At 46.0% G+C, this 22186-nt stretch overlaps 3 protein-coding genes across 3 annotated transcripts in view; 2 read left to right on the forward strand and 1 right to left on the reverse strand.

Annotated features, from left to right (window-relative positions):
• Positions 1-12581, forward strand: part of MTF1 (metal regulatory transcription factor 1) — a 48686-nt gene extending 36105 nt beyond the window's left edge. The window contains exons 7-10 of the mRNA XM_007947616.2: positions 6056-6158; positions 6843-7441; positions 10430-10493; positions 12151-12581. Coding sequence (XP_007945807.1) covers positions 6056-6158; positions 6843-7441; positions 10430-10493; positions 12151-12581 — 1197 coding nt within the window. The remainder of the gene's footprint in view (positions 1-6055; positions 6159-6842; positions 7442-10429; positions 10494-12150) is intronic.
• Positions 12582-18350: 5769 nt separating this feature from the next.
• On the reverse strand, positions 18351-19009 carry CUNH1orf122 (chromosome unknown C1orf122 homolog). Its single transcript, XM_007947618.2, has 3 exons — positions 18975-19009; positions 18685-18886; positions 18351-18446 (listed from the first exon to the last, which is right to left on the reverse strand). The coding sequence occupies exons 1-3, from the start codon at positions 19007-19009 to the stop codon at positions 18351-18353; spliced, it is 333 nt and encodes a 110-aa protein (XP_007945809.1).
• A 190-nt stretch (positions 19010-19199) lies between these two features.
• YRDC (yrdC N6-threonylcarbamoyltransferase domain containing) overlaps positions 19200-22186 on the forward strand; it is a 6290-nt gene continuing 3303 nt past the window's right edge. The window contains exon 1 of the mRNA XM_007947617.2: positions 19200-19624. Coding sequence (XP_007945808.1) covers positions 19233-19624 — 392 coding nt within the window. The 5' untranslated portion in view covers positions 19200-19232. The remainder of the gene's footprint in view (positions 19625-22186) is intronic.

Here is a 22186-nt window from a genome sequence, read left to right on the forward strand (position 1 = left end):
GTTGGGCAATCTACTTCTGTAGTGATACTGTCTCGAAAACCCAAGAGGGGTCTCTATGAGTCGGGTCCGACTCGACGGCACATAACAGCGACAACAGCAGCATCACTATGGAGGTAGATTGCCCACTCTTCCTTCCGAGGAATTGAATCGCCAGCCTTCTGGTTAGCAGTCAAATGAGGCCATACAATATTTGTCCTTTTGAGATTGATTTATTTCACTTAGCATGAGATCTTTAATCTCCATCCAGGGTGAGGCATATATCAAAACTTCATTTCTTCTACTGTTGAGTAGTAATCCATCGTGTGTACCACATTTGGTTTATCCATTCATCTATTGATGGGCATTTAGGTTGTTTCCACCTTTTTGCTGTTGTGAATACTGCTATAATGAACATTGGTATACAAGTCTCTTGAGTTTCTGCTTTCAAGTCTTTTGGATTATATGCCTAGGAGTGGAAGTGCTGAATCATATGGTAGTTCTAGTTTTAGGGTTTTGTTTGTTGTTTGTTGTTTGTTTTTGCCTGTATCAAATCATTTTTATTGCTTTTTTTTTCTAAATTCACTAAATAAATATCCCTGTCTTCCTAAGTTAAGTACACAGATCAGAATTTACTGTTTTTGACCAGAATTACGGGTCAGATAAGAGACTGGTGGAACCTCTGAGACCATGGCCCCAGGTTATCTTTCAGGCCTGGAAGTGGACTTACTTCCATAGATTAGCTTTAAGCCCAAAAGTAGAAAGACCTATAAGCAGAACACCTACCTCAGGGAGATGTACCCACCTCCTCTAGGGAGAAGCACCCCTTAGATCAGTCAACCATGAGGCATCAGAGGGGCAGCATTCACATAGAGAGAAAGCTGGACAGACAGGAATGCGTAGATAAGAAGGGCACAGAGAGGGGGTAGTCACAGGGAGGAGAGGGGAGGAGAGCTTTTTATTGTTGAGGATTGTAATCAGGACTGTGAAACCAAATGGGCATGAACTATTGTGAGTAAAATGGATCTGCTTTGTAAATTTGCACCGAAATCAATAAAAGAATTTAAGAAAAAATACTTTGTTTTCTTGATGACAGAAACAGCACATATGTCCATTATTTGTTCTGATATACTAGAGGTGCAGTGTATGTTTGGGGGGAGCATGTTTGTACCCGCATGAAATGGCTCTAGACTGTGGGGGCTTTTTTTCCTCTCAATTTTATTTATTTTGCTGTTGTTGAGAATTTATACAGCAAAACATACACCAATTCAAAAGTTTCTTTATGTGCAATATAATGACGTTGATTATGTTCTTATGCAGCCGTTCTTACCCTCCTTTTCTGAATTAGTCTTCCGCCATTAATACAAACTTACTGTCCCCTGAGATTCCTAACTAATCTTTTGAGTTGCTCCTGTCTATTGATCCCATATAGATTTATTAAAATAACATAATTCTCAAGGAAGACACATTTTTACTAGTTAAGCTGAACTATTGTTCTGTTTTAAGATGACTTTGGGCAATATTTTTGGTTTAACGTTTAAAGATTATCTCGTGGCAGTAGTTTCAGGGGTTCGTCCATTCTCCATGGTTCCAGACAGTCTAGAGTCCATGAGAATTTGAAATTTTGTTCTGCATTTTCTCCCTTTTGATCAAGATTCTTCTGTGGAATCTTTGCTCAAAATGTTCAGTGATAGTAGCCAGGCACCATCCATTTCTTCCGGTCTCATGGAGAGGAGACAGTTGTTATGGAGACAATTACTACATATTCCATTTCCTCCTCCTATTCCTTACTCACCTTCTTCTGTTGCTCCAGGTGAACAGAGACCAGTTATTGTGCTTTGGGTGGTCACTTGCAAGCTTTAAGAACCCAGACACTATGCAGTGAAGTAGGAGGTAGAACAGGAACACTAAACATATTAGGCCAATTAACTGGGATGTCCCATGAAACCATGACCTTAAACCTCCAAACCAAGTAACCAAATCCCATGAGGTTTTTGGTTGTACATAACCACCCTCCGCAGCTACTCTTTTTTTTTTTTTTTAATTGTTGTTGTAAGTCTGTCTATCATACAACCTTTGCCAGTTCAACTTTTGACAGATGTATAACTTATTGGCAGCAGTTATGGTAATTGGCTGTGCAGTACTATCCTTATCAATATGGTTTTCTATTCCTGTTAATCCCCCATTTTCACATCCCTCCTGCCCATGCTAACTAGTAACTAACTTTGATCTCTGTAAATGTGCCTGACTTTATCTTTTTATTATAAGTGAGATCATACAATATTTGTCCTTTTGTGATTGGCTTCTTTCTGCTCAGCATAATGTCTTCAAGCTCTATCCATACTTTAGCACGCATCAAGACATAATTTCTCTTACTGGCTGAGTAGTATTCCATTATATGTATGTACCACATTTTGTCGATCCATTCATCTATTGATGGGCATTTAGGTTGTTTCCACCTTTTGGCTATTATAATAGTGCTGCAGTAAACACTGGTGTATAAGGCTCTTTGAGTCTCTGCTTTCAAGTCTTTTGTATATATACTTAGGAGTGGAATTGCTGGGTCATTTTTAGTTTTTTGAGGAACCACCACACTATTTTCCATAATGGCTGTACCATTTTGCATTCCCCCCAGCAATGAATAAGGGTTCCAGTTTACCCACATCCTTGCCAACATTTGATATTTTATTTCTTTCTCTCTTTTTAATATTAGCTATCCTGGTTGGAGTGAAATGGTATCTCATTGTGGTTTTGATTTCCATCTCTCTGATGGATAATGATGTTGAACATCTTTTTGTGTGTTTGGTGGCCATTTGAATGTCCTCTTTGGTAAAATGTCTGTTCAAGTCCTTTGCCCATTTAATGATTAGGTTATTTGTCTTTTTGTTGTTAATTTGTCAAAATTTTACATATATTTTGGTTATTAAATTCTTGTCAGATATATGGTTTCCAAAGATAGTCTCCCAGTTGGTGGCTTGTCTTTTCACTTTTTTTGATGAACAACAGTTTTAAATTTTTATGAGGTCCCATCTACTTATTTTGTCTTTTGCTGCTTGTGCTTTCTTTGTTCCTTTTTAAATATGTTATTTCTGATTATGATTTGTAAACCAGTAGAACAAAATGTGATAACCACGAGGAAATTGCAAAGCTTACTGCTTAGTGATACTTGCTAGCCTGCTATTTTTTCCAATGGGTTGAACCTCTTTATTGGGTTGTAAAATAATGGTTTACAGTCAGCATTTTAAAGACATCAGAATAGATGTCAGAAGATATATAGTTAAGAGTAAGCTCTGTTGCACAGACTCTTGTTTCAGTTATACATATGAACATGTATATAAAATATACTGTCAGATGTGTTTCTTATTTTGTGTCCCAGTGAAAAGTTCAAAACCACTTCTTGGCCTGATTCTTAACCCCTTCTGAACTGGAAGCTGGCTGGAATCCTGCATAGGTTTCTGCCTTCAGCTTCTATCATACCTGGTAGTCAGATTCACTGAACTTCCCCTCGTTCTTCCAGATGGTGGAATATGGTAGAACAATTGGGTCATCTTGGCTCAAATGGGCAGTTTCATCTTTGAGGACCTACCTCTATGTTGGTGGACAGTGTCTTTCACCTCTCTTCTGTCTAGTCCCACAGTGCTCTTCTGGGTATTCCCCCAGCAGCAGAGTCTGTTGCAAAATGTATAACTTGTATAAAATATAAGTCAGCACTGGGGCTATACATGGCCTAAAGACAAGGTATGTTTGGTCTACATGTTGCTTTTAAATATTTTTAAATTATTTGCTTCTATTTGGTAGCGTAGTGCCTAAGGCACTTGACTGCTAACCGGAAGGCTGACGGTTCAAACCCACCAGCCACTCCTCAGAAGGAAGATGAGGCAATCTACTTCCATAGTGATACTGCCTCGGAAACCCAAGGAGGGGTCGCTATGAGTCGGGTCCTACTCGACGGCACATAACAACAACATTTACACGTTAGTAGATTTCATATAAAAATCCAAATTTCTGACCATTTTTTTAGCTTTCGTAATACCAGTCCTGTATATTCACATGGCTGCATTCAGCTGAAACCCTTTAGATTTATGGAGTGAGTTCTGTCCAGTTTGCTATAATCCTTCCCTTTCCTGGCCCTTGTCCAACTGCTTTATTTGTGTATACTACTTGCCTGCTCTCCAGGAGGTGGTTGCCTTTGTTATACTTGCCCTACAAAATGTGGAGGTGGAGGTGCACTGGAGATAAAAGAATTTCTCCCCTTTCCCTTAACTAAAGGGAAGAGTAGAGGTGCTCATTTTATTTAGTGCCCTTCAGGAACTAAGCCCTCAGGTTATTGTTTTTGTTTTTCTACATTTAACCTTCTTTTTTCTTTTTCAATGTCTTTGACCTTTTATTAAATACAATTCTACTATGGTTTGTCATTGTAAGCCTTTTTTTTAATATTGTTTGATTTATTACTATGTGAGCTCTGGTAGCATAGTGGCTAAGACACTTGCCTGCTAACCAGACGGCTGGCGGTTCAAACCCACCAGCTACTCCTCGGAAGGAAGGTTGGGCAATCCTACTTCCGTAGTGATACTGCCTCGGAAACCCAAGGAGGGGTCGCTATGAGTCGGGGCCGACTCGACGGCACATAACAACAACAACAACAACATATTAAAATATCGTAGATGTTATGGAGTGACTTTAAAAGATAATCACAACATGTTGTTATATGATAAAAGCAAGTTCAGGGGTATTATACAGTCCCATTGTGTATTGTACAATCCCAGTGGAGGTGGCATCCTCTGACCTCCTGTAACTTCATGAGAGCAGGAGAGAATTACCATCAGCAGCCCAAGACTTATTCCTGTGAAGCCACACATGCCACCATCCTCCACCCTTTTACCAACTCTGACACTAATCATTCCTTCCTCAGCACTCACTACTTCTCTGCTGCTTATTCATTGCAATGGCCGTATACTCATACACAGTATTCACAATTTTGGGGTTTATTAGGGCAGCAACAGGTTACAATTCAGGTTCAGAATGCTTAGGATACAATTCTTCTATCAGGTCAGCCTCCCCTTGGCCATGCCCAAAGGCACACCTTTCTTTGGCCCTCAGCCTCTCGGTGCAGCCTCTGCCCTGCTCTGGCAAGTGTTACAAAGCTATTTTAGCTATGCCAATAGATGTACCTAGGTGCACCCTACTCCACCAGCAAGCCTCCAGCTCAAAGGCATTCAGCTTTCTCACTCAGTAGGCTAGCAAGCCCACCACTCTGTCTCGTGCCAGTCTCATGGTTCTGCTGCCATCATCTCTCTGCCAGTCTGCCAAGGAGGTCTGGCGCAGGGATCTTGGATCCAAAGACATGCTCCATTCCAATGAGATCCCCCTTTTCTCCCTCTGGGAGGACTCATTTTAAGGCTAACAAGAATGACATAACTGACCAGTACCCACATTAGGGTTCTATATACCTTATTTGCACAGTCTCACCCCCACAGGGGTGCCATGTACCTTATTTACATTACTAACAAGCTATCCAGTCCCCTTGGTGGGCCCCAAGCACCTTACGTTTGCATAGTTCTACCCAGTTATCTGGTGGGCACCACGAAGACCATGGCTACAAGAGCCATACCAAGTAATTCACTGCGCCACTCCTGCTTTTTTATAAAAACAAAGTAACTCCTATAATCTGGGATTTGGTCTTTTAGAACAGACTTTTTTTTTTTTTTTTTTTTGCAGAGGGCTAGATTCTAAATATTTAACTTTGTGGGCTGTATGGTTTCTGTCACAACTCTTCAACCTTGTAGTGCAGATGCAGCCAGAGACAATATATAAACAAATACACATGCCTCTGTCCCAGAAAAACTTTATTTTCTAAAACAGGTAGCTGGCCTGCAAGTCATAGTCTGCTGACCTTTGTTTTAAAGTCTTTAAGGATCCAGAATCTTCTGTTTCTGAGATTGTTGCCTTGAAATAGGTTAAGTGAGAAATACAAGGCCTATCAATAGATCGTTCTAAGTTTGCTGCTCTGAGTATGGTCTCACATGGTGGACAATTGCATCAGGATGGCGAGTCTCACATCTGTGTCTCTTTCTATCAGACACAGGGCCAGGACTTGAGCACAATTTCACCAGCAATCATCTTTGAATCAATGTTCCAGAATTCAGATGACACGGCCATTCAGGAAGATCCTCAACAGACAGGTTTGCTATACAGCCTCTCTTCCTACTCAGATCTCGGCACGGGGAAAAGGGAAGTCATACTTGTTGACACACTGAATGACAGGCACAGTGAAATATTCTTTCAGTTAGCTTAAGTGAAGTAGACTTTCTGTGAAGGGTCAGTAAAGTCTAGGCCATTCAGTTCAGTGCCATCTTTTCCCCTTCTTCCTCAGCTCCTGACCAGAAGGGTCTCCTTTTGAAGAAGCCACTTGACTTTAAAAAATAAGAGGAGCTGTTTCTTTGTCTGGTGTGGTACCCTCTTCCTGAGTGGGTAGGAACCACAAAGCAAGCTTCCAGTGTGTAAATCATTCTGTCTTTGAATGAAAATTTGTCCATAAAGCTTCTTCACAATGGTCAGAAAGTCTGTTCATAGGTCGTAACTAAAAAGACATCTACTCTCTTTTCCTGAAAAGCCTTAGGACACATTTGTTTATGGTTAGACCTAGACTAGGTCTTCACGCTTAGAAAGTGAAGTTGATGATAAAAGCCTGGTACTTTGTCCAGAGATGTCATTACATGAAAAGCAGAAAGACAGCCTGCTAGAAAAGAAGAAATTGGCCCGAATGGACTTCAGATGTCTTTTATATAGCCCAGAATGACTATGTTTTTGTGGCTCATATAAGGCTTGGGATATGTATATATACTTGTATTTCTTTTTCTTGCCAGCTGCCTTGATTGAAAGTTTTAATGGTGATGCAGAGTCAGTCAGTGATGTTCCACCATCCACAAGAAATTCAGCATCTTTATCTCTTCCACTTGTACTGCAGCCTGGCATCTCCGAGCCACCCAAGCCTCTACTACCAGCCTCAGCGCCATCTGCTCCTCCGCCTGCTCCCTCCCTAGGAACTGGTTCCCAGCAAGCTGCATTTGGCAACCCCCCTGCTCTCTTACAACCTTCAGAAGTGCCTGTTCCCCACAGCACACAGTTTGCTGCTAATCGTCAAGAGTTCCTTCCGCACTCCCAGGCACCACAGCCCATCGTACCAGGACTTTCTGTTGTTGCTGGGGCTTCTACATCAGCGGCAGCGGTGGCAGCAGCAGCTGTGGCAGCACCCCCACCACCACAAAGTACTACTGAGCCCCTACCAGCCATGGTCCAGACTCTGCCCCTGGGTGCCAACTCTGTCCTAACTAATAATCCCACTATAACCATCACCCCAACTCCCAACACGGCTATTTTGCAGTCCAGCCTAGTGATGGGAGAACAGAACTTACAATGGATATTAAATGGTGCCACCAGGTCACCACAAAACCAAGAACAAAATGTAAGTATTATGTATAAATGCATCCAGTATGGGGAAGTGTATTGACAAAGATGACATGATCAGGGACTTTTACTTCAAAAAGAGAAATGGCTATCCTATCTGCCCTGATCATATCTCTAGTCATTTTTCCCATTGTCAAGTAGTGTAATCCACTACCTGCAACAGGGAGGCAAAGAAACAGCCATCATGTTTACCTGGCAGTTCAGTGATACTTCAACACATATTCCATCTGCAGTCTACTCCCATCCTGTAGTATGTGGAAGCAGTCAGCACACTCCAAAAGCCCCAGAATGCTTCAGGAAAGTTGGTTGTCTTCGAGACAGAGTCAGACTAATGGCAGTGACTAATGTGGCTCTCTCAGATGGCCATGGACTGCAGTGGCCAAGTCAGAGAAATTACCTGTGCTCACAGAGCCCAGTTTAGAACCATTTTCTAAGAAAGTGTATGATCTTGATGACTAAGGGAATGACTTGGGCATTCAAGTAAATAGATTTGAGAGCTGAGTATTTGCTAGATACCATGCTGGAAACTGGGTGCAGAAAAATGAAAAACATGATCTCTTTTTCATGAAAATTTAACATTCCAGTTAAAGAGTCTAAAATGCCTAAAAGCAAGCTTTAATAATAGTTATAATAAAATACTAACAATAGCGATGATTTATTGAGCCCTTACTATGTGTCATATACTGTGCTAACATAGCACTCTTAGTGCACTGTCCCATTTAATGAGGAGCTCTAGTGGCCTAGTGTCTAAGGCATTTGACTGCTAACCAGAAGGTTGGTGGTTCAAACCCACTAATTGCTCCGCCATAGGAAGATGGGACAGTCTACTTCCCCGTAAAGATTTACCGCCTCAGAAACCCAATGGGGGTCACTGTGAGTCAATGACAGTGAGTTTGGTTTTGGATGCCATTTAATTTACAATAGCCTTAGGCAGTAGGTGTGGTTTTGCTTATGAGTGCTGAGGCCCAGAGAGGTTACAATGACCAGCCCAAGGTCACATAGCTCATAAATGTCAAAGCGGGGTTTTTGAGCACAGGCAGCCTAACTCCAGGGCCTCTGCTGTTGGCTGCTGTGTTGTGTAGCCAGATGAAAGATTCAGTTACTAAGGACTTGTTGGATGGGGTCCACCCAACTCAGGTGAGCCTTGAAGTATAGGTAGGAATGTTCTAGGGAGGAGAATGTGTAGGTGGGTGTATAACAGTTACCACATAAACTGGGAAGGTAATTTAGAGCGAAATAATGACAGACCTTGAATTCTAGAAATGGGGTAGGTACCAGCCACCTCTGGAAGCAACTTATTTTCATTTTCAGATAGCCAGAGCCATTGGAAAGATCTTTCCAGTGTTATAACCAGTATGCTTCCATGTAGTTTTTATCAGTTATTTCTATATCTGCCCTGTGGAGCTGCATGAAACAAGTATCATTCCTTTTCCACACAATTTGTTTTCTTGGATTTAAATGTGATTCTCATTTCTCTAAGGGAACCCTGGTGGTGTAATACCTAAGGCACTTGACTGCTAACCAGAAGGCTGGCAGTTCAGTCCCACCAGCCCCTCCTCGGAAGGAAGGCTGGGCGCCATCTCCTATAACTTTGCCAGAAGCTTTCACTTTCCTCTAAGACCCATCTTAGACGTCCCCCCGACACACTTTTTTTCTTTTTCCTTTTTTCTTCACATATGGGGTTTATTAGGGAAGTAACAGGTTACAATACAGGCTCAGGTTCAGGAATACTCTCAGGATACAGTTCTTCCATCAGGACAGTCTCCCCTCTGCTCTGTCGTCAGGCATGCCTCCCTGGCCCTTGGCCTTTCAGCCTGGCCCCTGCCCTGCTTGGGCAAGTGTTACAAAGCTCTTTTAGCTCTGCCGATAGGTACACCTCGTTGTACCCCACTCCGCCATCAAGACTTCTGCCCAAAGACACTCAGCTTTGTCACTCTGTGGGCCAAGCAAGCCCACCACTCTGTCTCGTGCCACTTAGTTCCACTGTCACCGTCTCTTAGCCGGGCCTCTCTGCCAGTGCAGGGATCTCGGGTCCAAGGACGAGCTCCACTTCACCTTCAGCTCTCCTCTCTTGATGGCAGTGAGATCCCTCTTTTTTTTTTTTTTTTCCTTAAAGGGATAAAGACAAAGTACCTTTAAGATAAGACTTAAAGGAAGCAGAAACCCTATAACCAACTTAATAGGAATTGTAATAAAGTGATGAAAGTGATTTTATGGGTACAACTTTATAATCCTGCTTAGTAATAATATAAACAGCTAATGTCTTATGTGACTAGTCACCTGTGCCAAGTGCTCTGCAGGCATCATCTCATTTAATCCTCACAAGGGTCCTTCGTGCAGTTCTTTGGTTTTCATCCTCATTTTTACAGGTGAGGAAACTGAGGCTCTAAGCAGTTAATATAAGTTGTCTGAAGTTAACAATAAGTGGAAGAACTGGGACTTGAATGCAGGTGTGGCTGACTCCAGAGCCCACTCCTTAGCACTTACCCAGTGCAGCTTCCAGCACACTGCCCGGGGCCTTCTGCATGAGGGGCAGGATGGTAGTAGCTCTGACAGTGAGAGGAAGTCCTAGCCTGTCCTTAGCATGCAACTTAATTCCCAAGGGCAATGAAGAATTTCCAGTCTTCATAGAAGTATTTGTTATGGGGGGTGATGGAGAACCTGGAGGGGAAGCTGAGAAAACATCAGCTTGAGAAAAGCAACCTTGGAAGAGCCTCTGGGCACACACAACCTACTGGAACAGGCAGTTGCGGAGGCAGCCAAGTAGTAGGGTACAGAGCTGGCTACACTGTCAGCACTGAATGTCCGTGCAGTGACCTCATGTCAGAGCACAAACACAACATCATTCAGTACAAAAATCCCTGGGCACTGAGGGTTTTCTGTCCTATTGGGTGAACATTACATCGGGGAGGCTTCAGGTCCTTAGAGATCTGCCATATTTGAGTGACCATAAATGTCACCTTTTTTTTTTCTTCCCCCCTCCCAGCAGCAAGCCCCTAAAGTTGAGAAGGTGTTTTTTACCACTGCAGTACCAGTAGCCAGTAGCACAGGTATGTAACTCTGTATTAGCTTTAAAAGAAAGTAAACTGTCTGGGCTTTTGAGGCACAAGTTATTGATTCTCACTTTAAAAATCTTTAAGCAGCATCAATTAAAATGTTCACATATTGTTTATTTATTAGAGTATTTCATAGTATCACAACTATTGGAAATTAGGCCACTTGTGATATAAATACCACATTTAACATTCTTTAACTAGTAGCATTTCTTTCAGACTTTTAGATACAGCCAGGAAGTGGTTTGAAACACTGTTAATGCTAAAGGAGGCAGTTCTTTTCTAATTACAGGGATGAAGAAATAGCACCTGGGTCAGAGACTGAAATAGAGCTGAGAGGTCCTTTTAGGCAAACCCTTTATTTTACAGATTATGAAACTGGAGCCAGAAAAGATTAAACAACTCCCCTAGGGTCATAGAGTGAATTGTGGGTGAGCCAGAGCTCGAGTTCTCAGGCCTCCTAACTCCCATGTTCTTCACCTGTGTCCTCCTGTCTGTTAGTCTCTAGCTCTGGTGAGACACAAAACCTGGCTGATTGTAGTGTGTGCGCACAGTTCGCACACACATGGAAGAAAGAATGCCACATATGTGAGGCTGGCTAGGTTAAAAAGAGATTTCCTGACGTACCATGTGTCACGGAGTCCCTAGGTGGCACAAACAGTGAAGCACTCAGTGAAAGACTGTCAGTTAGAACCGACCCAGAGACACCTTGGAAGAAAGGCCTGGCATTATGTTTCTGTTGCCTCAGTAGCAACTGGTTAAGGTCCCCGGGTGGTGCAGAGGGTTTGCAATTGGCCATTACCCTAAAGGTTGGTGGTTCCAACCCACCCAGCAGTGCCACTGAAGAAAGTCCTGATGATCTGCTTCCGTAAAGATTACAGCCCAGAAAACCCTAAGGAGCAGTTCTACTCTGTAGCACGTGGGAATCAGCTCAGCAATGGGTTTTTGTTTTTGTTGTTTGTTTTATTTTATGTTTTTTTGGTACCATGTGTCAGCTGCTGGGGCTACAAAGATGAGTAAGATGTCAGAGTTTCTAGGACAGGCAATACTGAACAAGTCCTATGCAGTGTGGAGAGTGGTGTGCAAGGAACACAGTAGCACTGTGACATACACCAGGCTGCTCACGGGCTGGCTGAACTCAGCAAGCCATCTGCACAAGCCTACAGGGCAGGACCAGCTGGAGGCATCAGGAGAGGAGAGGAGTGGGCTGGGTCTCTAAGGATGAGAGGAAGTTCTCTAGGAGAGCAGCAGTGTCCAGGTAGCTGATGGAAAAGGAAGAGCCCCCAGGCCCAGAGGTATGAGGAATGTGTCAGGAAAGGGGAGACATCTGCTCTGGCTGGAATAGGGGGGATGGCAGGGGAGAATGGCAAGAAGTGAAGCTGGAAATACAGGGTGCATTTAGATTGTGTGTGTGGCTTTCTAAGGAAAGGGAGCTTTGTCTTAGAGGGTTTGGGGAGTGTCACAGGCTTTTTACCTAAGAAGTAACATGGTCCAATGTATAGCAGAACAAAGCCTGGCACATAGCATCTATTCTTCCCACCGTTCCTGCCTCTGTGGCACTCAGCCCTCAGCCCTCATCTAGTCTTTGTACGCAGTCCCTCATGCCCCTGCCCTGCGGCCACTTGAAGAGCAGTCTCTCTCGCCTCTTTCGCAGGGAGCTCTGTACAACAGATTGGCCTCAGTGTTCCTGTGATCATCATCAAACAAGAGGAGGCATGTCAGTGTCAATGTGCATGCCGGGACTCTGCAAAGGAGCGGACTTCCAGCAGGAGAAAGGGCTGTGCTTCCCCACCCCTTCCAGAGCCCAGCCCCCAGCCTCCTGATGGGCCCAGCCTACAGCTACCACCACAGACTTTTTCCTCACCCTCTGCCCCCCTCTCATCATCCTCCACTGTACTCTCTTCCCATGAGCAAAACAGACAAACAGAGACTCCTTCAGATCCTCAGACAGAAACGTTAAGTGCCATGGATATGTCAGAGTTTCTGTCCCTGCAGAGCCTGGACGCCCCATCCAATCTGATTCCCATTGAAGCTTTACTGCAAGGGGAGGAGGAGATGGGCCTGACCAGCAGTTTCTCCAAGTGAAGGGCCTGAACTTGCTCACCTCTAGGGAAAGAGGGCGAGCGGCATAGGTGCGATGCCAGCCATCTTGGGGTCAGATATTTGAAGAATGAAGAAATCTACTGTTTGAAATTCTCAACTTTCAGACGTATTTTCTTTATTCACCTCCCAGGAAGATCCGTCTTAAGGAACTGATCTTTGGGGAAAAACAAGACAAAAAAACAAAAACAAAAACAAAAAAAGCTAAGTTATAAATGAACTGTTTGGCTGCACTGTATGTCACTTTTGCTTATTGTCATGTGAACATGGAAATTAAGGTTACCCGTATGCATAAAAATTCTAAATGAAAGGGTGTTGTTTCCATCAATCTGATCTTGCCCATCACTTGCACTGGGGGCTTTGTGGTCTGGGCAGTAGAGTTCAGTGTGCTGGGTGTTGCTCCTCCCTGTGTGTCTTTGGAATTTGAGGCTGACACTTGCTCAGAAGGCCAGACCCTGGCTCCTGTCAGAGAGGGAGGTGGCAGAGGCAGGCCAGACAGCTGTGAGTTGGACAGGAGTTGGCTGAGATGGCTTTGTGGTTTGCGCTTGGAGTGGACTTCAGGGTGGATAGTGTGGGACTCATCGTGTAGCCAGCTTCAGCCCAGTGGGCAGCTGAGAACCTGGCCCATGGTGTGTGGAGATGATCTGGTTCTACAGGGGCCCTAGGCAAGTTAGTGACTGCTATCTGCTGATGACGTGTGTGCAGAGCAACATGATCACAATCTTTGCCTCCCTGGTTCTTTTTCTCTCTCAGTTGCCAGGGCTTGCAGATCACAGGGAATTTTCTTTGGCAAACATCCCTGTTTATTTCTAGAGTGGACATGTGGCTTACGGCCAGGACCAGTCAGTGAATGGTCTGCCTTCCCTTGAACTGTATTCGCTTCCTCAGAGTAGAAGGACTGCATTTGGTTGACCAGGAGAAGGTGCAGATTTAAGGGAGTTTCTAAAAGGTGGCATGTAATTGGCAGGTTCCAGGTTCTGTCCAGGTTTTTGGTTGCCACGCCCATCTCCACCCCTTACCTGTCTGGATTTTGCATATAGCCTAGTACAGTACAAACAAGGGTGTGACTACTCAGCTTGGTCATAAGATTTCTAAACAAAAACAAAGAAAAAACCCATAAAACGATGATCTTCTACTCAGGGTAAAACAAAACAAAAAATTCCCCTTGCACCAAAAAGCCTGAAATGTTGCAATAAGTTATCTCATTTGGAATGTTTCATTAACTTGTATTATAGGGAGAAAAATGTTTTTTTTTTTTTTGATTTGTGTATAGAATTACCTCCATCTGTCTGCATTTGGCTCCAAGTTATTGCCTCTTAAAATAAAATATAAAATGCACTCCACACTAGAATGGAAGGCCTCCTTCAAGTGGCTATATTAACATAGTCATGAGTGTTTCAACAAAGAACCCCAATGGCCCCCCGGGCTCAGAGGCTAGGGATGGCCTGTGGTCTGGAACAGGACTCTGCCTCCCTGGAGCCTTTTCCTTGCCTTGAGCAGAAGACAGGGTTCCACAAACAACTGCTCTTTGGAGTCAGTGAGTCAAGCAGAAAGCATCCATCACATTGCCTTCCTTTTCCCTCCCTAATAATGTAAAGACATCTGCATTGTCACTCTCTTAATCCTCTGAGCCATTACTCAGGGATGCCAAGGCAGTCTTCAGAGCAGATCATTTTCCTTGGAGCCTGAGGCCCTGCCTTTAGCCAGGATATTCAGGGATGGACTTGGAAAAGAGGGCTGTAGTGGTAAATGTTGTTATGTCCTGAGGAGAAATGGGCTTAACTATAGGCATCCATTTTCTCACTCAGTGGTCTCGTCAGGAGAATTGATTTCTTTTTGACCATCTGCCTTCCCCTCTCCAAAAAGCTGGTGGGTTCTGGTGACCTCAGCAGAAGTTGAGAAAGCAGGAGAAATCTTATATTACTGCAGTGGGTTGATCTTTCTGAAAAAGCAATTGCTGACCAGGGATTGAGGTAGGGCCCTTGCTGAGAGGGAGCAGTGGGGATAGGATCCCCAAGTCAACTTGTAGCAGGGCAGTAGTGACCTCCCCACCTAACAACCGTATGGTCACCTGGGGTTCTGGTTCCCTGAGAGCTGAGATGGGTGTTAGGAGCCCAGAGAAGGCCATTTGAAGCTGCCTGTGGTTTAAATATTGCTTCTTATTCTAGTTTGCCAGGACTGTGCTCATGCTGAACCCTACCCAGGTCAGTGGCTTTTTCGCTCTCCAAAGATAGAGGGTGATGAAGAAGCATCTTGAAACAGTGTTTTTCTAGTTAAAGAAGTCGAAGTGTCTGGCTTTTGAGGGTGACTCTAGATTAGAAAGGGGACTGTCAGATCCAATCAGCTTTTGAAAATCAGGAATGTGCTTACTCCGGTAGTCAGTGGTTGTGGGGAACAGGCTTTTCCACAGGGTAGGCAGCCTTTCTTTCTGTCCTCTTCCTTCATTCTTTCCCTACTCCCTCACCTTCTGGAAGCCTGGCCTCTAGTGCCAAGGACCTTGGAGAAGAGAGCACCGCTGGCTAAGCTGAAGCCAGTAAAGAGCTTTCCTGGCGAATGCGGTTTCCTGAATCTGGGAATGAACCTAGCGTGCAGTGGGGGCCCTCAGATTTCTAGCAGGTGAAATCAAGCCACCTTTTCTGTCCATGGTAACTTTAACCACTCTTACCCTGTAGATTTCTATTTCCAGCTCCCACTAACATCTCCAGTTAGACTGCCTCTTTAAAGGGTACTAGTTAACAGTTACCCTTTAAAGTGTTGGGAGTTCATGGGCTTAGGAAGAGTGGTAAGGAAACTTTGGCTGGCACCACCAAGCTGCCTTAGTATATTGCCCTTCCCAGGCAGTGAATAGGGCATTAAGGGAAGGTGACCTGGCCTTTCCTGTCAGGGCCTGGCTTCCTCACACCCAGTCTCATGGGGGCATCACTAGTTTGGTGACAGGAGTTGGGGTCATTTATTGAATTCCACCTCTTTAGAAGATCATGGTACAAAGCCCAGGAAGGACCTTAAGGTGTGAAGACCTCTCTGGGTACAAGGCAAGGGACTTCTTTACCACCCTGAGAGAGTTGGTAGGATAGAGAGTTTTGTTTTCAGGGTCAAGGCAGCGGACTGATGGGAATAATAGATAGGGTTGGGTTTTCCTGAGAGACTTCATATAATGCTGAATGTGTCCAGAGGGACGAGTTTGCAGAACCTCATGTTCGTATATTAAAGAAATAATAAAAATAAAAAAGCACTTTAGGTTATTTTATCTTTAACCCAATTGCTGCATTTCTTTTTTTTTGTGTGTGTATATATATATGTATATGTATATGTATATGTATACACTTTCCACAAAGTTTTATTTTTTGCTCAGAATAAAAAGTTAAATTGAGGTGTGAAAAGAAAAGCACTTATCTTGGTGCAATATGTGTAGCTTGACAGTCGTTGTCCCATGTGGCCGTGGCCTGGCCACCGTTTTAATGCTTGATCAGCCCTGTACTATGAGGCTGTCTATAGGGAAACACTATTATGCATTTTCTGCAACTGCTCAATCTATGCAAGCCTTCCCCCTGTGCCCTGAGGGCGCCCCCTCAGGCTCTCTGAAGAACTATTGTGGGTCCTGTTTTCTTCTGCTGACTGTTGAGGCCCTTTTCATCACTTCTTGGTCCCTTGCCATCATTCCCCTCTTCACCGTAACCAAGTGATACCTAAAAGAAGGAACAGGTTGTTCCTAGGCAGAAACCTGGTACCTTCTAGGCTTTTCTATTTGTAATCTTGTCCATTGTCCTTATAGACATCTCCAGAGTATGAAACCATTGATTTGTGCAACTGCAACAATATTGATGAAGAGTTTACAATTTTTCTATACCACCAATCAGAAATAAGCTTGGGAAGATTGGGGGCGGGGGTTGGGTAACATGAATCATTTCCATACTGCTCCCATACTGCCTGTTGGCGCTTTAAGAAAAAAGCCTATTAACCTTCATTAAATCCAGTAAACAAGGCTGTTAGTAATCTATCAACTTTCTTCCTTTCTCTCACCTCCCCCACTTTATCTTCTATTCTCAGGCTAATATACAGAAATTTTAAAATACACTTTAGCCAAAGTAGAAAGATTTCCATAGATCCAATATTATGCAAATAATTCTGTTGTAATATAGATAGGAAATTTTCCATTTTTAATCAGTGGAGGGGGGAGGCAGCAAAACTGAATCATGCATATTTCTGATTGGTCGGTCAGTATAGCGCGTTTCCTCTTGTGTATTTTTGGGGGAGGGGGGAAAAGGAAAGGGTCCTGTTTTTCTTCTCGTGTCCGTTGGGGAAGCTGATGATCAGTCTGGGCATTTCTGTTTCTCCTGTTCAAGAGAGGGCTTCTCAGTCTGCACTGAAAAATGCAAATCAAACTGGATCTTTATGTCAATGTGTACATAGTACAAGCTTTTTTTACTGGAAGCGTGGTTTAAAACAACACACTGCCCTTTTGGTGGTGTGCCTGCTGGGCCAAAAATTGGGTGATGATGTACTGTCACTTTCTCAGCTCAATGCAGTTTCTACTTTTCTTATGGGAAAAATTTTCATAAAACCTTTTTTCACCAGAACCCAGGGTGTTTTTTGCAGTATCCTTGTAGTGGTGCCAAGCCAGAGGCTTCTCCTGCCCCTTCTTCTTCTGTGTCCTCAGGCCTCCCTCCCAAGGGTTTTGTTTGACTCCACAGTCTACATCCTTTGTTGTATTTGAGAATGTGGGGGGTGGGGGTCAGGGGTCCCAGTGGCTGTTCCCTTTGCCTGTGAGCTCTTCCTCATCCTTGTTTGGGGAAGATACTTGGAAACAGATCTTTGCTGAATCTCTGGCCAGACCTTCTAGCCAGGAAAGGCAAGAGCCCCTGAGAGCCTTCTTTGACACAACACTAGTCTTTGGCCGATGGTCTAGGTAACAATTTTTTTAAATCCCAGATAGTTTTATTTGGATTATGTAATAGTCTATCAAATTTATTTAAGTGTGAAACATGGGAACAACGGACTTCCACTGAGCGATATGAAAACGTTACAGGTTCAGTACTTCCAAAGGAAGAAACCTCCAAACCCAAAAAGAGTAAATATGAATTTGTATTTTTGAAGAATGTGAAATAATGGTGTTTGCTTAATTGCTCATTTTGTATGAACTTAATATTGTACTTTAAAATATCTGCTAAGAAGTGAAATTTTAACTTTTTGGAATTGAAAAAGCAATATTAAATACTAATGAAATCCTAATTAAATGCTTATTTAAATCTGGTAGTATCTGTGGCATTTCTTCCCAGCCCTGCCCAAGGTTGACAGTTTTCAACCATTTTCCCCTCCCCAGCCAAGAATCTTGGAGAGGGGACAGAAAGGAAAGAGGTCAGTCACCAAGAGAGTCTTCAGGTTTCCTTTTAATCAAGGCTCTGCTGAAGGTGTTTCCTGGGGCTAGGAGCCCCCAAAGCATGAAATGGACATGTAACACCACCTAGACCCCCAAAGCAGACCAGATCATGCTGACGAGCACTGCTGGTTGCTGGTCTGCCCAAATTCAGGTAATCAGACTGGGTATTTGTTGGCTACATTTCAAAGCACAGCACTGCCTTCAGCCAGGATGAAGTGAGAGTCAACCCAGCTGCTAGCAGAGCTGCCACCCCAGGCTGAGAGCCAAGTAACAGCCACCACCAGTGAAGACTGGCCCCTTTATTGAAGCGAGTTGTTCAAAGTCCAGCCACCAGCCCCGGGGAGGGAGAGAAGTCAGGGTGCCCAGCTCTGGGATGGTCAGGGCTCCGCAGCTCCATCACCAGCATCCTTTGGATAGCCACCTCTGGCGGAGACAGCTGGCTGGGGGGGAGCGCCAGGTTTTGCTGAGACGTTCTGCTTGGAATAGAAACAAAGTGAGGCTGAAAGGAAAGGCCTTGTAGGCCCTGCAAGGGTATGGCTACTGTGCATTTGGATAGCACTTAATTTTTTCAAAGCCTCTTGTCCAGATAAAAGGAGGTTAGAGGTAGGGCAGAGGAGACACTCTTCCACCCTCAGGGGAGACCTACGATTTAGCAAGCCCAGCCAGTCAGCAGATCCCACCCCCTAGGCCCAGCCCGGGGTGGGCACTGACCCCGCCACTAGCCGGCTCCGGGCGCCGGCGGCCCAGCTGCCGCAGCATCTCCTCACAGGCGGCGATGGTGTCCAGGAGCTGTCGCTGCCGCTGCTCCACCGCGTCCAGCAGCTGCTGGGCGCGCTCATCCCGGGGCGGCTGGGGGGGTGGCCTCCCGCCGAGCCCCAGCCCCGCCTTCCCGCGGTCCACGCCGGCAGCCTCCCTGCCCCGGAGAGAGGTAGAGACAGTCAGGGCCCGCGCTTGCGCGGGGTCTGAACCCCTTCCCCCCGCCCCGACGGGTCCCCTCTCACCCCCGTGGCCAGTCTGAGCCCGGGCCCCATTCCATCTCGCCTGCGCGGCCAGACCACCGCCCCCCTTTCGGCCGCCCCCCTCCCCAGCGCTGCGCTAGGACGCTGCAAAGCTGCGCCCCGCCCCGTCCCCACCGGTCTCCTTCAATTCTCCTGGGGGTGGCGGTCCCTTTAAGGTGCCCGGCTCGGAGGCGGGGCCGAGGTGCCTGGACCGGAAGGTGGGTATGTGCGTCACTTCCTCCCGGAAGCAGGCCTCGGCGGATGTCTCCAGCGCGTCCTTGTAGGGGATTGAGGGCCGCCGTGGCTACCGGTTTCGGTTTGAGTGAGGGGCCGGCGGGCTGTGCCCGGAGCGGCCGCCTCCTTCGCCCGCCTAGCACCTCTCCGGTGGCGCTGGGGGCCCGGCTCTTGCGGCTCCCAGGGAGTGGGGCCTTGCGGGCTGCGAGTCCCGAGCACGCCGGTTGGGCGGAGGCGCTGCGGGCCGCCGTGGCCGAACTGCGCGCCGGCGCCGTGGTGGCGGTCCCTACCGACACACTGTACGGCCTAGCCTGCTCAGCAAATTGCTCGGCGGCCCTGGAAGATGTGTACCGCCTCAAAGGCCGCAGCGAGGCTAAGCCGTTGGCCGTTTGCCTGGGCCGCGTGGCCGACGTTTACAGGTGAGGCCGCTAGGACCCGGCCCCGTTGGAGGCGGCACCGCGGGAGGGGCTTCCGGTGACAGGCTTGGGAGACTGAGGCGCAGGGAGCGGGAGGGGCTTGTCCAAACTCACCAAGGAATCCGGAACTGGAAATATGTATCGAACATTTAGCGTACAGCGGGCCTTGAGCTAAATGCGGTGAATGAATCAGGCAGTGCCTGTTCTTACGGTGTTTTTCTGGTAAAGAGGAGAGTCTCATGGTAAAAAAGGAAACAAACATGGTAATTATTATTTAGTAGGTGGTGGTGTTATTTGCCATCGAGTTGGCCCCGACTCATAGCGACCTCTCCTTGGGTTTCCGAGGCAGTATCACTACGGAAGTAGGAATGCCCAACCTTCCGAGGAGTGGCTGGTGGGTTTGAACCGCCAGCCTTCTGGTTAGCAGTCAAGTGCCTTAGGCACTATGCTACCAAAGCTCCTAGAAGACAGCCTAGGGACCAGCTTTTGAGTGGTCACAGCCTTGGAAACCCTATGAAGCAGTATTACTCTACAAACAGGGGGTTGCCAGGAGTCAGAATTGACCTGACAGCTTCTAACAACAAGAAGAAGTAGCAGAAAACATACCAGAGTCATAAACAATAACAAATAAGCAAAAATGTCTGTAGGAGGTGTATTCTGTGCCAAGCAGTGACTCCGTCTACACAGCATCTCTATGGAGAAGGTGTTTTATTTCAAGGATGAAGGAGTAAGATGGAGGAAGTGATTTGCTCAAAGACACGTAGTTTGTAGATGCCGCAACTGCGAGTTGAATCCAAGAAGCCTGACTCGAGAGTCAGTGCTTAAAATTGCTGTGCTACGCTGTCTGCCCAAAGCAAAACAAAAAGCTATTTAAAAAATTGAACTGAGTCCCAGCAGTAGAAAGACCTCCATGCAGAACATCTACCCCAGGGAGATGCACCCCTTAGATCAACCAGCCATGAGACATCAGAGGGGCAGCATTCACACAGAGGGACAGCTGGACAGACAGCAATGCATAGATAAGAAGGGCATGGGGAGGGGGTCCCAGGGCGGAGAGGGGAGGAGAGTGTCTATGGTCAGGGATGGTAATCGTGAAATCGAACATTCATGAACGGTTGAATGTAAACCAAATCTGCTTCGTTAATTTGCACCAAAGCACAATAAAAAATTAAAAAAATAAAATAAAAATTCACCCGAGGATGATCTCAAGTCATTGTGCAAACAGACTCACCTCCAGGGCTGCGTAAGGAGGAGCGGAGGCACCGGGCCGGTGCCGTCAAGTTGCAAGGGTTTGCTGCCGGTAACAGACTTACATTATTTCTTTGTGGTTACTTGTGAGGTAAAAGGAAGTTGATGGGGTCTTATGGGGGGTGGGGGTTGATGACTCAAAAGCCTAGAGATTCCTTAAACTTATTACTGGTCCAGAGGGAGGAGGGGGCTGTGGGACTGGTGTCTTGGATCTGAGGGACGAGGGGCTGGTGACTGGACTCCTGGGTCTGAATGGAGGAGGGGGCTCAGCCTTCTTCCAGGAGACGAGCGGGGACTGCCCACCTTGGACAATATGGTGGGTGGGGACAGGTGGCTGCACTCAGGAGGGAGCTGGGAGACGCTGGTGAGGAGGGACTTCTGGGAGGGAAACAGGAAGGACAGGTGGGGGGAGTCCTGGGGTTGGATTCCTCGATCCCTCCCTCAGCAGCGTCTGAGCTGTGACTGTCCAGAGACCCTTTCATGACAGGTGGCCTGGGACAGGGCCAGCCTCTGAGTCAGAGATGACTCCGTCCTCTTCCCTCCTTCCTTCCAGAGGCGCCTCCCTGCTTCTGGGGGGCAGGGTGGGGAGCAGGAGCCTACCCACCCAGATCCCCAACATCCATCTTCCTCTAGAGGCTGGCTGCTTGCTTGGGGGAGCCTGGGGGACCCAGGTGTCCCATCCACCTCTCATCCCTGTTCCTTGTGGAAAGCCTCCTCCCTCCCCTGTGAGATGCTCAGAGACACTTTCACATTCCTTTCCACCCTAATGAAGTGGGCATCAACTCTCCCCCTCTCTCGCTCTCCCTCTCTCTCTCTCCTTCTCTCCCATTCCACAGATGAGGAAAACTAAGACCTGGGAAATGCGGGCAAAGCATGCACTACTGTAGGAAGGCTAGTCAGGGTTTTTTCTTTCCAGTTTCCCTCCCTTAAGCGCTCCTCATCTTAACCTTGGATTTCCAAAGCTTTTGCACCTTTATCTTTCAGGTTATGAAAGTGCAAAGCCAAACAAACTCATTACCATCAAGTTGATGATGACTCATAGCAACCCCACTGGGTTTCCAAGGCTGTACATCTTTATGGAAGCAGACTGCCTCATCCTTCTTCCCTGGAGCAGTTGGTGGGTTTGAACCACCGACCTCTTGGTTAGCAGCCAAATGCCTTAACCACTGTGCCACCAGAACTCTTTCACAGAAGTGAAAGGAAGAAAGTACCCTGTGACTACCACCAGATACAGTGTGATACACGTCCTTTCAGATTTTATTCTGTGAATATTTAGTTTTGCATGGCTAGGATCATATATGTATCTAATTTTTTTTT

The sequence above is a fragment of the Orycteropus afer genome, unplaced genomic scaffold, assembly GCF_000298275.1.
Source record: "Orycteropus afer afer isolate SDZICR_OR568_19922 unplaced genomic scaffold, OryAfe1.0 scaffold00192, whole genome shotgun sequence".
NCBI classification, from domain to species: Eukaryota; Metazoa; Chordata; class Mammalia; order Tubulidentata; family Orycteropodidae; genus Orycteropus; species Orycteropus afer.